Below are 15323 nucleotides of genomic sequence, written 5' to 3'. Positions count from 1 at the left end.
CAGAAAAATCAAAATGAGTACAAGAAAAATGCAGGATATGTGCGCTTTACCTAGGCTTTCTCCACCTGGACACCATGAGCGGCGCATCAACACTCCCGCTGTGCTCCTCCAGAGGGAGCCACCGCCACACAGGAGGGGAAGACGAACCGGAACTATAATATTGACCAGGACCTTTGAGCCGTTGCAGAAGTGTCCTTGTGCCGCTAGTGTGACTGTAGTTTCAGCTCTCAATCATGTTCAGGCACATCGTGGTAAGTGTGGTTTATGTGTCGTGCGATTCAGTTTCCTCAGTCAGTCTAGGAGGAGGTTGGAGATTTTCTGTAGATCTGGGTCTAAACACTCCTACAGTTTTCCAGCGGCGTGACCTCCACTTAACGGTAGTTCCTGAGCCCCAGCTAAGCGGCTAACGCTTAAACTGGACCGTCCGAGAACAGCCACTTATCAGCCACTCGCCCCAGCAAGACAGCGGTACTTCACTATATCAGTGAAACCGTCATCAGCCTGGTTTACAGTGAACTGAAGGTTAACTAGCTAGTGTAGCTAACCGCTTTGTAGCTTAGCTAGCTAACCTGTTTCTTACCTGGACAGGTTTCACTTGCTGGCCAAGTTAAATGTTTGCTAACTTCAGCTGTAGAGTGTGCAGTAAACGTTAGCGAGCAGCAGCTTTATCTGATTATTGTTCTTCCTGATAGGTTCTAGATTATATCCCACAAGAGTGACTGCGGTTAATGTGCTCAGCTAGCAGGGTAAAAACAGTATAATAAACTGAAACAGACGAAAATAACAAAGGAGGTTGTAGTTTAGGTAGCTGTATTAACGTTAGATAAAACACATCAGGCATACGAAATGCCAAAATTAGTGCATGGTTGGTAGAAAGATTTCAAATAACTCTACACGTCATTAGCTTTCCAGTCTAAATGACAAAATAAGAGTAATGCTTTGCACCGTGCACTTGCCTATGCTGAACTCTGCCAATAAATTAATTACATACAATATTCATTTCCATAACTTGTAAGCCAAATAAAAAAAAAATCTAAATCAAGTTGAAATTCACCGTGAATAAAGTCGAAATCTTAATCTTAATGCATATCTCTAACAAATCTTCTATCCATGTTATGCCTGTCAGGGTCTGAGGCAGGTGTGCAGTCGAACATTCTCCAGTAGTGTTCGCAGGCAGGTTGAAAACAAAGTCCCAGCCAAGCAGAAGATGTTTCAGGTGAGTGCTTGAGGTGGCTCATCCATTGACTTTCAGTGAAGCTTGTGCTCTGTAAATCAACAAAGAGATGGAAGGCAAGTTGATTCTGTGCTGTGATGCACCAAGACAGCGATATGTGGTCATTTCTGGAATGCTGTTGGGACCAGATGAGATCTAACATTGGACCACCTAGATGGGCTTCCCAATCTTATTACGTTTAACATAATTTAGATAAAGTTTATTAGGTAAGCAGGTTATTGCTCAGCCCTTTTTGGCCTGGAGAGGCACTACAGGGAACAGTTCTGAGAGCTGAACAATGTATTCATCTGTTAATTTTTACAATACTGGCCGAATCTAAATGAGGCCTTTGATGACTAAATGTTTTATTAGGTGATATGAGCATCTCAGACATGGAGGCTGAGCTTGAAAGAGGCCCTGAATATTCTGTCATAACTCATGGTAAGATGAAGCAAAATAAACAAAAAAAATACCCTACGTACCTTGATGTGTGTTATCGATTGCATTACATGGGACGTTGGAAGTGATTTCCGTTTTCTGCCAGACACACAAAGGGGTACAGGAGGTTAAACATTGCAACGGCCTACCTCACTACTCCAATGCAGGGGCATCCCGGCTTGTTGGAAGCTCCGTATACTGAGGAGCACAGTGCATGTTGTTGCGTTCAGATTGCTTCATCCAAGCGAGGGTTATTACAGAATATTCGGGGCCTCTTTCAAGTGAATCTCCCTGTATGACTGGTTGAATTGAGACAGGATCTAACAAGTATAATAATTCTTAAAATAACAGATTAGTGTTTATTCATGTCACATTAAAGGATCACCAGTTGTTTTAATGTCCTTCAAAGACAGTTACAGTAGCTATGTAGCAATATAATCACAATGTTATGCTTATGAATGTGCAAGAAAAATGCCAGGTGAGTGCCCTTAAAACATCTAGAAAAGTTATTAAGTTAGTGTTAAAGTTCAGATTTCACTTTCTTTCCAGCACCTTGACTGACTTTGTGTTCTTCCTTTTCCTAGGAAATCAGATAAGTATAGTGCTGGAATTTGCTTGTAGGGATTTCACTTGTAGAGTGGGCTGGGTTTACTAATTGCATGTGATGTGATGCTCTAAAAGAGAGGAAAATCAAACAATCAGCCAAAAGCTTCACTCACTGGTCTATGACTTCAAGCATAATTTACATGCTGACACATTCTGCTTGTTTGGGCCAGAGCTAAGAGAGGCGGCTGCCGTTTGTGTCTTTGCTTTGCAGAAGAAAGATGAATCAATATATTTTTATTAAATTTACTTTTATTAAAGTCACAGGGTACAGTGAATCAGAATGTCAGATCTTAGTGGGCTTTGTATCACCAGCAAACCTAGACAAATAGAAAATGGACACATTCATTTTGGAATTATAAGTATCCAGAAATGAGATACTAGATTTCAGGATTAAGATCCATATCTCATTTCCTGTAATTACCATTTAAAGATCCTTCTTTGCGTGCATGTGAACATGTGCACAGGGGACAGTCTTCATTAAATCTGATACTTGGTGCCTTGTGCGGTATGAGATAATAAACATGCTTTGGTTTTCCAGGAGGACAATGGTATCCCTGTTCACTTGAAGGGAGGTGCCAAAGATGCTCTCTTGTACAGGGCAACAATGGCCCTTACAGTCTTTGGTGAGTTGAGCTAATTTGACAGTCATTAACTTTGTATTTAATATATTGCAATTATGATCAATTTATGTGCTGAAGAAATCCTCTTCATAAATACTCTTCTTAAATCCTCTTCATAAATGCAATGATCTGTTTGTGTGTGTGTGTGTGCGCATTTTCATTTCTTGTCTAACTTGTTTTTTCCCCTTATTTGTCCATAGTAATTGATTGAAATAAGATTTAGGGTATAAACACTATTAAAGTTGCAAAACACCCCACTCAGTTCTTATATAGAAGGATTGATTTTAGTTCAAAGATTTGTGATGTCATGAAAATTTGAGCCTCCTATTCATGCAGAAGTAGTGTTTCAGCCTAGACTAAGCAGCAAATTGGAGCCGAGAGCTCATTTACGTGTCTTATAGGCACAGTAACAAAAACAGCCTGTTTAAGAGAGGACAAAAAGGCATGACCAATGGTCATGTAAAAAAAAAAGTTATGACTTTTTTTTTTTAATCAGTGCTGAATCTTTCAATAGAGAATAGTGATCCGTTTCCCTCCCCTGTTTAGCTCACAGATGTATTTTGTTGGGATATTAGTATTTGTGAGAGAAAAGATTTGAATGCTTCTGTTCCAAAACACACAGACCACTGTAAAGAAGTTTGTTTTTTCATGATGTGCATTGCTGGGAGTGGGCTTACACATATGAGAAAGGGCCATAGTTGATTATGATTAGCTCTTATTTTAATAGAGAAATAAAAATCTTTTCCATTGTAATTCTGATATTATTCTTCTTCCGAATTGTTACAAAGGAACATGAATCTCTTCAAATGTTCTGAGCAAGTTATAAAGTCATTTTGTGCCATTCCTTATGAAACTTTTGTGATCATTCTTGTCCATTCTTGTGTCTACAGGAAGTGGATTTGTCTTATACGAGTTGTTCGAAGCAGCAATGCCCAAAAAGAAGGAATGAAGATGCTCCTTTCTCCATGTATCAGATTGCCATTATCCAGTTGTGAAATGTTTTTATTTTTTGCGTACATGGGATCAATATTTATTGATTGTCCTCTGGATCAATAATATGTAATAAACTGTACACTTAACATATTTGTGGTTTGTTTTTTGGGATTGTGTATGTTGGTACAGATTATAATTTTGATTACGTTGCATATTACATGAAGCTAAACGTACTATTTCACACACACAAAATAATGCGTGGCCACTTAATATTCTCATTCTCATATATATACGCATTATTTTTTGTGTATACAGGATGTCACCAGCGGGGCTCAGTACACACGAAACCGTACGGTCAAGTCTTGTCTAGTCTACTCTAGTCCAACAAGGGCACGTGCATATACCCGAACTGTCCGCTAGGGGGGCGTAATCACACGCAAATGGAATTTTCAGAGCCTGGAAGAAAACTTTTCCTCTTCTTCATGTTTGGGATGGTCAACAATAAAGAGCGGAGAAATGTGGAAAATGTGAAAGTTCGGTATGATTGAATTCACTGGGTTTGATTTAATAAGAAGCCGGCAAAATCAAAAGTCTTGGGAGTTTAATCGGCTAATCTAATCAAGCATTTTAGCAAACGTGAGACATCACGGGTCAAATCTAGGTGCGTCTTTGAAACTAACCCAGGGAAAGTGGCCACTTCCAGTTCTGTCCAGCTGGCTCGCCGCTCCAGCGTCAGTAGCAGGGCGTCTCTGAAAGCACTCAAAGTTGGGGGTGCCATTCTTGAAGACTTTCGTAAGGGTCTCCGGTTTTAAAGTACGTGGGGAACAGCCCCCTATTAAGTAGCAGGTTGTGCTCAGATACCTCCCCCTTCCAGAGAGGCTTTCCCTTAAAGACATGACCAGCAGAGCAGCCTTCACTCTCTGAACCCTCCGCCTGCTCTGAGAGGGCTGGACCAGCCGAGAGCTGCCTGTTCATGCTAAATTCTCTCAACTGCTCATCAACAGGTCAGACTGATTTCCATTTATTCTTCCCTTTTTACATTTTTCTCTCAGTTAAAATAAATAAATAAAAATAGTTTGTTTTATTTCGGTTTTTTTCTGTTCGTCCCTCATTGTGCCGGCTATGTAAGAGGCTTTACAGCCAAATTATGAATGTAGAAATGTGAGCTCAGCTACAGCGATTTGATTTAATATACATAGTTATTTTGTGGGTGAATTTGTGTTATATTCGCAGCCTTATAGCTTCATGAACTGCTGAAATATTCCTCATCCTATCGCTGTGGTAAGCTCTTCTTCAGACAGGACAGCAGTTGTTTAGGTCGTTGTGTATTAGTGAGATTATTCTTTTTTGCTTTATTTTTTTTATGCTCTAGGTTAGTCTTATGTTCTTAGACTTCTACGAATTTTAAGAATTTACTGTAAATTCCACACAATCCACAAGGAGGCGCTCTAGAGCTGCTGTAGAACTGCGGGCTGCTGGGTTAGACGGTCTTTATTTCATTGAGTTGTCACATCTGGTAATTAGATCATCCATTTTTTTTATGTGAGATGGTTTGTTTGGTCTTTTTATTGCAAATTCCTGTTGTCTCTGTGCACAGCCGTGCATCTAGACCGTGTAGCCTTAAAGAATCAGGGGGAAACGTTTTGAAGAGCCGTTTTGTCTGTACCTTTTCTGAGCCGAATGAGGGTTTTGTCTTTCTAGATTAATTCATGTGCTGCTGACTCTCCATCTACACAATGAAGATCAGGCTGTCAGTGGCCGCTGCGGCCCTCCTTACTATATTACTGAACACAGTAGAGGCTCAAGGTACGGCTACCACATCACATGTCCCTCACTTTCCCTCCACTCTCTCCACCCTCTTTCTTTCTCTCTTTCCTTGCCTCTCACTTTCTCCCTCTTATTGTACCTTCTGATTTCTCTTGATGAAAAGGTTGAATCGTATGTATTGCTGCTGTAATGAGAAATAACAAAATTTCATGTTCAGTGTTTGATTTTCATTAAATTCAGATTACATAAACCCCATAGACATATGGGGACACAGTTATAGAACAAGGTATGTAAAATGTTCTATTTCTCTCTCTCTCTTTTTCTCTTTTTCCCCTCTTCTTTTTATCTTCCTGGATTAATACAGATTAATGCTCATTTCATACAAAGTTAAACCGGATAAAAATGAAAAAAAAAAAAATTACAATTATGTAATATTAAAGCTACAAAGAGAGCTGAATAAAACTTTTTTTTTCTTGTTTTTGTTTATTTTGTAAGGGTAAGGCTGATTTTTCGCTGATGATTTTAAGAAATGCTTTAGAGATGAGGTCATCTCTTTGGGCTGGTCTCCACTTACAAGTCAGTTCTTGTCTAATGAGTTAGTGGAACAATCGGGGCTGCCCAGAAGGACCTTTATTTCTCTATAAGGCTCAGAAAGTTTTTTTTTATTTATTTATTAAAACAAAAGGTTTTTACCCATTAACCTATGACTTAGGCCTACCTTGAAAGTGTATTTATATATGCTTTAAAATATACCTTTAAAGCAAATTGTATGTTAATCTAAAGATTCCACTGAATAAAAAGTGTTTTTTTCATCAAATCAAGGGAATAAAGGAATAAACAGATATCATGTTAAATTGCTCAAGATGGAACAGAATGGCTAGAATGATTATGAAAATGCATTTGCTCTCAGCACCCTCCGTTCCATTCAGTGAAAAAGATGACCATGTTCCACCATATGACTGTGAGTTGTTTTATCTAAAGATGAATGTGTAATTCACGTTTCCACATAGCATCATTTAAATGTAATGATGATTATTTTTAATGGAAAAAATTACATGATGCAATGAATGAAAGACTAAAATGGAGCTTGATTTATTTGAAACCTCAGAATGGAAACTTCCAATTCTATGCCTTGAAAGCCTTTTTATGTGGGCATCTACATTTATCCCATGTATCTCTGCTAACAGAATGGAAAGATGTAATAGGAGAGGGCCAAATTAGTCCTCAGACAGCACAAAGACAAAGAGCCTTTTTAGCGTCCTTTGCGGCCATTTTCAAAAATGCTGAGTTGCAAGCCATATGGAAAGTTAATATGCGGTAATGTTTAATGTCAGCAAATGTTGTGGAATTACTTTGGCATCTGGTCGGCTTCTCCGGGAGTCTCCAGCCTCTTTTCCGAGCTGCCTGGCAACGATGCAAGCCAAAAAGAATGCCTGGCAGAGTGGAGACAGAAGTTATTCACACTGCCCAGACTCTCCCAGAGGAATGGAAGCGGTGTGCTGCTCATAGGATGTGCCTCACCTACCTACGTCCCTCCTAGATCCTAAAAACATCACTTGGATCCACCATTGTACCCTGACAATTGAGTCCCTTTCTCACTAGAGTCATTATATTAGTTTAGTTGTCCTAAAAGCAAGTTTTTAAGATGGCTTCTCTGCAATGGTGCCTTGACATCCTCACTCAAGAGTACTCAGCTTGATTTCTGAGTGAGTGAAGACTCATGGTTTGGAGATGGGGCCTGTTCGGACACGAGGGGAATCTGCTCAGGCCTCTTGAGGTTGATGCGCCAGGTTGGTGAGCCACCTTTCCAGCCTCCATGATCCCAAGCTTGTTGCTCAGGATGTGTTTTTTGTCATCTGCCTGTGCACTTGATGTTATGTGAGCTGTGGCTTTCCCCACCATGTATTTTAGAATGATATTCTGAGATTTGACCTACCCTTTAGTGACCTGCATGCTCCTATCCTGCTGCCCCACCACATCCCTTCATTGACCTTTGCATGGAACTTAATGTATGTCCTGACACCCGTTATGTAACAGGAGAGGACATAATGTCTGGAATTCTTGGCAATAAAACCAGAGAGCGAATGCGTCATCATAAATAATATCACAGGTGTGATTTGGTACAGGCGTAAGCTGAAAGGACGTGCTGTAGATCATCACATCCGTGGTATTAGTCATGACAGCGCATGACCTGGAGTGTTCTATTGCTTTCATACAACAGTTCTTCAAATGAAAAAGAAATAGGTAAAGAAACCCAAACATTGCACTGCAAAAGATCTTCACATTGAGTTGATTTATCTAAAATGTCTCATTTTGAGATTCTTGTAGGAATATAATAAGATTACTTAACTTGTATCTAGATGTTTTATACTTGCTTTACGTACTTTTATCTAGTTTCCTTGTGTTATTCTACTGGCAGATAGCTTTGCTTGTTTTAAGCAATATTTCACCTGATCTCTTAAAAACAAACAGAATTATCTGCATTATGTCTTATAAACAACACAAGTATTACAATAACTAAGACAATTTCTCTAGGTAAAATGACTTCAAACAAGTGAACAAATCTACAAGTCTACCACTTATATCCAACTATAAGTTGGATAATCTTCTAATATTCTTATAACAGTCTTAAAATGAGAAATACGAGCCATATTAACTAGAATTAACATGTTTTTGCTTACCAAGATATAATTTGTTACAGTTATATGTTTCAACCAAAACATATATTACTGCAGCTTAAAGTAAAGCTACAATTGCTGTTGCTTAGCAACCACTAGGTAATGGAAAGATACAGGAATGGTGGAAAAAAATGTGCTGTTATCAGATATAACAAAACATGCACAATGTTTTTCAACCAATCATGTCAGGTCAAAGTCAACTGTTGTATAATAGGACTTCAACATGTATAGAATAAAGATTAGTTACTGCCATGTGGGCTTGGGACCAGACTGTAACCCCTTAGTCCCACTGGCTCAGTGTATGTCATCGAAGCATGTTCTGCAACACTTACTAGCTCTTTCCTCATTTTTTTAGACATTTTCTATTATCTTCTCTATAAACATTGTATAATAGAGCATCTTTCCCCTTCTCTTTCCCTCACTCACACAGGATACTATTCTGTCAAGACATGCATAAGCATGTCCAGCTTCCATACAGATGTTACCTTGGATGTAAGACCTGAGGTATACATCTGGTATAATACTTTCCATTAGAAGCTGCTAGTTTAGCATCTGCATGTGAAGCTTCCCTGCAGAAGAATATCATTGTGAAATATATTATGGTCTGTATGTGTAGTCCATCATGTACATGGAAACGTTTGCCCAGTTTACAAAGTTGTTCCTCAACAACTTTTTTTCATGTACATGTGCATGACGCTGTGAGATCCAGGTGTGGGAACAGTTTTCTCTCACACCTCACCTTATGTGGTTGGTCGGTTGTACCTCTTATCTTTTTTATTGCTATGATGTGCACTCTCCTCTATACTCTCCATGTGAGCATTCACGCGTTGTCTCGTCACTTCGCACCATGTTCTGTGTCAATGAAAAGGAAGTACACATGAGTCTCCCATGACAAATTGTGTATTCTTTTTATAAGGTTTGCAATGGATGATCAACAGGATTGATATACTGTATGCAAAAGTTTACTGAAATACTGAAATCTTCTCCTAATATGTGTATATATACATGCACTGTATATATAACATATGGTTTTGACATCTGACAGGGCCGCCTTGACACGATTAGGCATGATCATTTTGATTCCATTGTATAATCAGTAACTTGTGAATGAAAATATTATATTTATAAGTAATTTGATTGGAATTTACTGGTGGCTGAATGGGCATGCCTTGAATTGACTGCATACAGCATGTGTTGGATGGTCCACTTAATGTCTGCACTGGGGTTTGGCAGATGATGCTGTTCAGAATGGGTCTGAATGAAGTATGTTCAGTCTTCCTGCTTGAGCTGCTGGTCAAGGGTCTCTGGGCCAGGCAACTCAAGCAAAGGCCATTTTCCCCAAAAATGGCTTCCCTCACCTCTTGTGTTGTTGTGTTGCTGTTTGTTACCCACACCAGTTTCCTTGTCCTGCCCAACAATGAACGAGTCAACTTCAGCTTTGAAGTGTTTGTTGTTGGGATTGTTCAAATTGTCCTTTTCCTATGCATAATATACATTTATTTTACATTTTATACAGCGTTGCTTGATGTCTTCGCTAACATATTGCTGTTCTGTTTGCAGTGGAACCTCCATCAGAGTTGAAATTTAACATCCTCAGTGAAAACACAGTGCAAATGTCTTGGAGGAGGCCAGCATCTCTGATACATGGCTTCAGAATACAAGTAGTATCAGACACAGGTAAGAATTTACTCCTGCATCAGAGTAACTGGTCATGCAGACTGGTATGGCATTTTCTTATGGCATGGCATCAAAACTTCTTTGTTTTCTCTACCAGATGATATAAATGATATTACTCTACCTGCCTCGGCCGAAAGCACAGATATTGGAAACCTCACTCCAGATGTAGATTACTCTGTGTCGATCAACTCCTATGTTGGCTCAGAAGAAAGCATTCCCATATTTGGCCAAATAACAAGTAAGTGTGTGATTCTGTTAACTATTGACATACAGTAAAAATTTCTTTGCCGTTTATTTAACTTGCTCAAAATAGTAAGGAAAAATGAATGTGACTGCAAAGACGGTGCATTCTGCTGACTGGGAGCTTAGTGTAAACTAACACATCACTGCAGAGGAGCTGTGCGGTTTCTGCACTAAAACCTCTTTCTCTTTTTCAATGCAGTTCAGTCCAGTAACACGAGTGGGACACCGAGGCAACCACAGGTTACAGATGCCGTCAGTAAGTGTGTCCAGATTCTCAATTATAAACAACTCCTGAAACTTTTTCCTTTTCCACTGAGTGGATTCCTGTGGAGGCCTTTTTTCCACTGGGAAAGATTCTAGTGCTACATTATGTTTTTCATTTGGAATATCTCTCACTTCTCCAACTGCAATAGTCATAGTCACAGTCTATAAGTTGCATAGAATGTATTGTTATTGTCTTAAAAGGAACTTTGCATTGTGTGGTTGGATGTAATAATTATTTAAAGGGCACATATTGTACAGTTTTTAGTATTTTATTTTTCTCCCTGGGGTCCACTTATAGTGTTTCTGTGGTTTTATGTGTCAAAAACAGTCATAATTAATTTTTACATAAACATTTTCCAACTTTCTTCATCCTTTATAATTAAATAGGCTGCTCTGGAACTTTTTTTCTGATTGGCTGAGCTGCGCTGTGCCTCTTCCAAAAGCAGTTATAATAAAAGTCTTTAGCAGTTACTATAATTTTGCTCATAGTTAAAGTATAAATGGGCAGAGCTAAGGTGAATAGGTGGTTGTACTGTATGTAAATGTGTTGGTTTTCATGACAACACAAAAAAACCCTAAACTTGCAAGAATTGTAGTTAATTTCCATGTGCAGACCATAAGGATCAGGGAGTGAATGGTATGTTTTCAAACTTGCGATGTTTACATACTACATCAAACTCTTTAGTTAAAAAAAAAGCATGGAAAGTATTCTGTGATATGGGTCCTTTGCCGTAGAATAAAGCTGCAGCTTATCTAGGGCCTAAATAAAGCTGAAGGAAGCTGTTCCCCTTTATGCTCAAAACAAATGAAAGTGATCTCTAACAATAAAGAGCAGATTTTTCATAATAGATGTTTTTTATGATTAAAGGACAGAAAACCTTGTTGTTTTCCATCCTTTATAATCATGCATGCAACTTCACTCCTAACTGTAGTACTTTCCTACTTCTCTGCAGCTTTCCAGTAGGCTTAGGCACAGTCCAGTGGGGCAATTGTTTAAGCTTTGAAAGACTGTATAAAGCTCTGTTTTTATAAACAGGAAACTATAGCCCTTCTTGGTTTTATGTATTCTTTGTTTATTCAGAACAACAATACTGTTCCCATTAGCTTTTATAACACATTTAATTTAGGGAAGAACGAATGTAGCAGCACACTTTAGCCAAGAGAGCTGATTTAGATTTGTGGAAGGCTTAAAGGCTAAAACAGTTGCCCCCATTACTGTGTTTGAGTCTATCTGTAAGGTTCACACTCATGAAAATTGAAATATGTTCAGTGGAAGTTCTCATTGCCATGGACAGCTGTGGGTTGTGGGTTGAAAAGATCCCAAAGGACTGACCTCAACATATTTACTAATGACTCATGTCAATTACCTCAATAGAGCCATTCATGAAGAGTAAAAGATACTTAGATGCATATCCGTTCTTTTTGAGACTGCTCAATCAGTTTTTTTGCCCCTGAGGGAAGAATTGTTGCTAAAGCAACAGGTTCATTAAGGCAAACATAAATGCTCAGCTTTATTGTTGCCTTTTTAGGAAGAGCAGAATGTATGCATAATTTTTGTTTGACTAATGCCTGATTCCACAAAAACTTTTATTATTCACAGTTTGGCCGCATTGATCCTTTTAGACTGAGGTCTTTGTTGACCCGGGTTTTAGATGATGCAAAACTGAGATATTCTATTTTGACTTTTTATCATTAAGTATTGTACAATCACTTTCTGCTTTTCTCTTGACCTCTTGTGATCAGAGTGCTCAGTGAGTGCTGTAGCGGATCTGGCTTTCCTGGTGGATGGCTCCTGGAGTGTGGGAAGGGAAAATTTCAAATTCATCCGGAGTTTTATTGGGGCCGTGGCAGGAGCCTTTGACATTGGAGAGGACAAGACCAGGGTGGCTGTGGTGCAGTACAGCACAGACACCAGGACAGAGTTCAACCTGAACCAGTATTACAGACGAGCAGAGCTCCTCCGGGCCATCAAAAATCTGCCCTACAAAGGGGGCAACACCATGACAGGTGTCTGTCTTTGTACATTAGCGCTTGTATGATCCCCTGAGGGAACAAAAGATATATATATATATATATATATATATATATATATATATATATATAATCAATTTATTAAAATTATTAAATACATAGTTTTTAAATCCTTATTTGAAACATTGCCTTTTTTGTTTGCATACTGTTTTGTTTCTTTTTGCCATCGGCCCACCATGAACATTACATTTTTTGTGTTTGGTTTTTCAAACTGAATGTGTGGAGACCTTGTACTGTTTCCACTGGACCACTCCTAGTACTTAATGCCTAAAGAACAAATTGTTTGAACTTGCCTCAGCATCTTAACAAATCCCTTACCATCAATTTTCACCTTAATTTTCATACTAGGTGAAGCCATGGATTATCTGGTGAAAAACATTTTCACTGAGGCAGCCGGAGCCAGGAAAGGTTTCCCCAGAGTGGCCATTATCATTACAGATGGAAAATCTCAGGATCCTGTGGATGAGTATGCCAAGAGACTGAGGAACATAGGAGCTGAAGTTTTTGTCTTAGGTATTTCTCAGTCTTTGAATACTGTTCTTAGCATAAATTAATAATTACCAAGCTGTTTATCAATGAACCTTTAAATTGTTAATAGACTCTCCATTGTATCTAATGTAGCTCTTTGTTTCCTGTTCAGGTATCAAAGGTGCTGATGAAGATGAACTAAGGGAAATAGCCTCCACTCCACACAACAGGCATATGTACAGTGTGCAAGACTTTGATTTAATTAAGGAAGTGCAGAAACAGCTCATCACAGAGGTGTGCTCTGGAGTGGAGGACCAGCTGAGCTCCGTTGTGAGTGGAGAAGAAGGTATGACTGGACTCAAGCAATATAGCAATATATCATTCCTCTTTATCACACCACCCTTTCATTTATTTCCATTCAAGTAGGGATATGTTTATTATAGGTTTTAGTGATACACTGCAATATAGAAGCCATGGACAGTGATAGTAATATAGGTTCAATTTATAATATTTCTGGCTAACTGTGCAGTCACTGTTATCCATGGTAATATCCATACCCAGCCCTACTGTTTATATAACTTCCTGATGGAATAATATTTTTCTGCAGTTATTGAGCCAGCCTCAAATCTTCAAGTGAGAGAGATCTCCTCTAAGTCCATGAGAGTAACATGGGACGCGTCTCCAGGCGAAGTCACAGGCTACAAGTTGTCGCTTATGCCCATGCTTGCTGGCAGCAAGAGACAGGAAATGTACACAGGGCCCACCCACACATCTGTGAATGTCAGGGACCTGTCTCCCGAAACTGAATACGAGATCAGTTTGTTTGCACTTAAAGGTCTGGTCCCAAGTGAGCCAGTAATGGCCATGGAGAAGACCCAGCCTGTCAAAGTGTCAACAGGTAAGTTAAAGCCATACTAAGTGAAATGTGTTTCTCATGTAGTCACAAGAATGAGGAAAGTCTAAAACTACCCACAGTTCCTTGAAATTTAATTTTAACCTCTTTTTAAAAAAGGTACTGATTTTTTTTTTTTTTTATCATTAAGACCCTTCTGTGGATTCTAAAATGTATTTGTCTTTCACAGAGTGTTCACTGGGGGTGGACGTTCAAGCTGATGTTGTCCTTCTGGTTGATGGTTCCTACAGCATAGGACTAGCTAATTTTGCTAAAGTGAGGTCCTTCCTGGAAGTGCTGGTGAATTCCTTTGACATTGCACCCAACAAGGTTCAGATTAGCTTGGTCCAGTACAGCAGAGACCCTCACACTGAGTTTGCCCTCAACAAGCACCACGACAGCTCTGCGGTGGTGAAAGCCATACGCACATTCCCCTATCGAGGAGGCTCCACCAACACTGGCAAGGCCATGACCTACGTGAGGGAGAAAATCTTTGTGGCAAGCCGTGGTGCCCGTGACAATGTGCCACGAGTCATGGTGCTCATCACTGATGGCAAGTCCTCTGACTCTTTCAAAGATTCTGCAGCCAACCTGAGGAACGCAGATGTGGAGATCTTTGCTGTAGGGGTGAAGGACGCTGTACGATCTGAGCTGGAGGCCATTGCCAACCCCCCTGCTGACAACCATGTGTTTGAGGTAGAGGACTTTGATGCCTTTGAGAGAATCTCCAAGGAGCTGACCCAGTCCATCTGCCTCAGGATCGAGCAGGAGCTCCTCAACATCAAGAAGAGAAGTAGGAAAACACTCAATGTCACTTTAGCCAATAGTTTTCTCTATTAAAAATAGACTACTGTTATTGATTGCAATCCAAGACCCTTATGCTTAAGCAGTACAGTATGTCTCAGTGCATAATTGCAGTCATAAGAAAGCATGGTAGTAATAATAATAATAAAATTAATAATAATAATATTATTAATTTCCACCCGAAGACTGCTGGGATAGGTTCCAGCACCACAAACCCCCCCACCCCGCGACCCTGGCGGGGAAGCGGATTAGAAAATGGATGGATAATATTAACAATGTTTATTTATATAGCACATTTCATACTTTTATAATGCAGCTCAAAGTGCTTCATAATACAAAGTAAAAACAACTTCAAAGTGGTAAGTTTATAGGCGCAGAAAAAAGTTTTTAGCGTCTGTTAACACAAACTTTTTTAATATTCAGAAGGCCTTACATTACAGTTATTTGAAGTGATTTCTATTATTTTTTAATACATTTGTTAGCTTTTACAAGCATATGTTTGCATCGCCACAAACACAGTGAATCGGGTGTGTTTTCACCTGTTGGGTTGAGGTACATGCATGTAAACGAAAGAAGCAGTAACTGCATTTTTGAAGCTCATCATAGGTCAAAACACAAAAGTTCTAAATCCTTTAGAGAGCAGCGGTGAGCATTGCTTGTTTATTTAAGCTGTGTCTGTTGTCATTTGG

At 39.2% G+C, this 15323-nt stretch overlaps 2 protein-coding genes across 7 annotated transcripts in view; both read left to right on the top strand.

Annotated features, from left to right (window-relative positions):
* Positions 1-105: 105 nt before the first annotated feature.
* On the top strand, positions 106-3960 carry LOC108428625 (cytochrome c oxidase subunit 7A2, mitochondrial). Its single transcript, XM_017699734.2, has 4 exons — positions 106-251; positions 1127-1216; positions 2796-2880; positions 3768-3960. Exons 1-4 carry the CDS (start codon positions 234-236, stop codon positions 3824-3826), a joined length of 252 nt encoding a protein of 83 aa, XP_017555223.1. The 5' UTR covers positions 106-233; the 3' UTR covers positions 3827-3960.
* A 662-nt stretch (positions 3961-4622) lies between these two features.
* The window catches only part of col12a1a (collagen, type XII, alpha 1a), a 73270-nt gene continuing 62569 nt past the window's right edge, over positions 4623-15323 (top strand). For 2 of the 6 annotated variants that reach the window (XM_017699728.2, XM_017699731.2), the window contains exons 1-10: positions 4623-4814; positions 5512-5616; positions 9816-9932; positions 10030-10170; positions 10375-10431; positions 12183-12446; positions 12819-12983; positions 13111-13284; positions 13546-13836; positions 14021-14623. In XM_017699728.2, coding sequence (XP_017555217.1) covers positions 5547-5616; positions 9816-9932; positions 10030-10170; positions 10375-10431; positions 12183-12446; positions 12819-12983; positions 13111-13284; positions 13546-13836; positions 14021-14623 — 1882 coding nt within the window. In that variant the 5' untranslated portion in view covers positions 4623-4814; positions 5512-5546. Of the gene's footprint in view, positions 4815-5511; positions 5617-6018; positions 8760-9815; positions 9933-10029; positions 10171-10374; positions 10432-12182; positions 12447-12818; positions 12984-13110; positions 13285-13545; positions 13837-14020; positions 14624-15323 lie in introns of those variants that run through there. The other 4 variants (XM_017699733.2, XM_017699729.2, XM_017699730.2 and 1 more) reach the window with 4 other exon arrangements.

The sequence above is a fragment of the Pygocentrus nattereri genome, chromosome 10 (genome assembly GCF_015220715.1).
Source record: "Pygocentrus nattereri isolate fPygNat1 chromosome 10, fPygNat1.pri, whole genome shotgun sequence".
Classification (NCBI taxonomy): Eukaryota; Metazoa; Chordata; class Actinopteri; order Characiformes; family Serrasalmidae; genus Pygocentrus; species Pygocentrus nattereri.
The sequence above is the reverse complement of the archived record's forward strand: the minus strand, read 5'-3'. Positions and strand labels throughout refer to the sequence as shown.